General features: G+C 43.2%; 1 protein-coding gene across 6 annotated transcripts in view; it reads right to left on the bottom strand.

The window, feature by feature from the left end:
- The window catches only part of fhod3a (formin homology 2 domain containing 3a), a 59,072-nt gene that overhangs the window by 3,826 nt on the left and 53,603 nt on the right, over nucleotides 1-1,643 (bottom strand). For all 6 annotated transcript variants that reach the window (XM_032536371.1, XM_032536372.1, XM_032536373.1 and 3 more), the window contains 2 exons: nucleotides 839-958; nucleotides 418-579 (listed from right to left, as the gene is read on the bottom strand). In XM_032536371.1, coding sequence (XP_032392262.1) covers nucleotides 418-579; nucleotides 839-958 — 282 coding nt within the window. The remainder of the gene's footprint in view (nucleotides 1-417; nucleotides 580-838; nucleotides 959-1,643) is intronic.

Here is a 1,643-nt window from a genome sequence, read left to right as displayed (position 1 = left end):
TCTCTCCAGAGACCTTTTTTTTTTTTGTAAATCAAAAGAAACATTGAAACATGCAGTTTCTTTACTATATGTTAAATTGGCTGTTTCCTCTAATACTAATGAGAACAATGAGGAAGGTTAATATGCTCTTCAGTCCCTAACTCTGTAAACATTTCATTTAAAAGAGGTCACTGGCTGCCTGATGCCTGCGTATGGCAAATGAGTAATGAATTCCTGGCAAAATGGAAACTGGAAAGTAAATCGGACTGTAACGTATCAGTTGTTAAAATCTATCGAGTTGGGTACAGTTGCTGTGACATGCATTTTAAGGCAGCACAGCACCTTATGTTTAATTAGAACCAGCTTGAAAAGTGTTCCCAATTTAGGAATGCAAAATAGCACATATACAAGCTTTTTATTAGTGAGTGCGGAGCGTACCTTTGCAGATCGCGTGATGGCTCCGATCTCGGAGTAGAGGTCAGTGCTCTGAGGGAAGTTGTCCACCACAGCAGAGCAGGCGTGATGCAGCAGAGACTGCTTATGAACCGTGTCCTTCACCTCTGGAACCTTCTCTAAATAAGTCAGCTCGAAGCCTTTTGCCTGGACACACAACAAAAGAAATAGCTATTGAGCAAAGAATACATCTGGAGTACTATTATGAGGTACGTGTGTTCTCACCCAATTATAGTAGCTACCGTATGTGATGTCATTTTTAATCTACAAATTAAAGGCTTGGAAAACCCACACAACAGTAAAAATGCAGATTATTTCTCTGCAATTACCACAAACTACTGCAACAAACAAAAAGAAGCTTGTCATTATGACCCGGTGTGATGAACCGGTAATGGTCATGACTCACGTTGGTGCCATTGAGGAAGTTTCCTATAGAGAGCAGTGTGGAGAGGATGTAGCGCAGAGTTTTGTTCTTCTCCAGCTGTTCCATACCCTCCTTCAGATCCTGCAGCGGCTCTGCAACTTCCTGAGAGGAGGAAAACACACACACACACTCATTAGTTGAGTCAATTAAGACTCCTCGAAAACATGTGCTTCTTTAGTCTGCAGATATAAAAATGGCTGAACAGGTGCACCTCGTCTCCCACCGCAAATTGTCTGCACTTGTTTGAGGACATGAGAAGTTGTTTAAAGGCCGCTGTTTTGGTCAGCCTTCGCCATCAAACATGCGTTTGATTACATGAAGCGTTTGTTTTTGTGCAGCAATTTTCTCTTGCAAGCGTGCATTTGTGTGCTTGCACGGTATGTTGCCCTCCATTAAGCCTAACGCTACCACACCGTCCCACAAAGTCCAGTCGGGAATGTCGCTCGGCCGAACGTGCACTCAGGAATCCTGCCTTTCATGGAGATGAAAGACGACCACAACCTGCGGAAAGCCGTAAAATTTACAAGACAGAAACAGAGGGGCTGCGTGTTTTTCATTCTCTGGGTTTTTGCTTTGAACTTCTCCTCCGGGATTGCATTCTTTGCCCGGGTAAAACAAGGTGTGCCAGAGGACAACGAGGTGCCACTAATAAGCGTGCATATTTTGTTATGATGTAACTATGTTGATGATTTGCGGATGTTGTTTGTACTAAAAAGGATGTTGATACTTACTCTTGCACACACACACACACACACACACACACACACACACACACACACACACACAC

This window comes from Etheostoma spectabile, chromosome 14 (genome assembly GCF_008692095.1).
Source record: "Etheostoma spectabile isolate EspeVRDwgs_2016 chromosome 14, UIUC_Espe_1.0, whole genome shotgun sequence".
Taxonomy (NCBI): Eukaryota; Metazoa; Chordata; class Actinopteri; order Perciformes; family Percidae; genus Etheostoma; species Etheostoma spectabile.
Note: the sequence above shows the minus strand (reverse complement) of the source record. Positions and strands in the feature narration are given on the sequence as shown.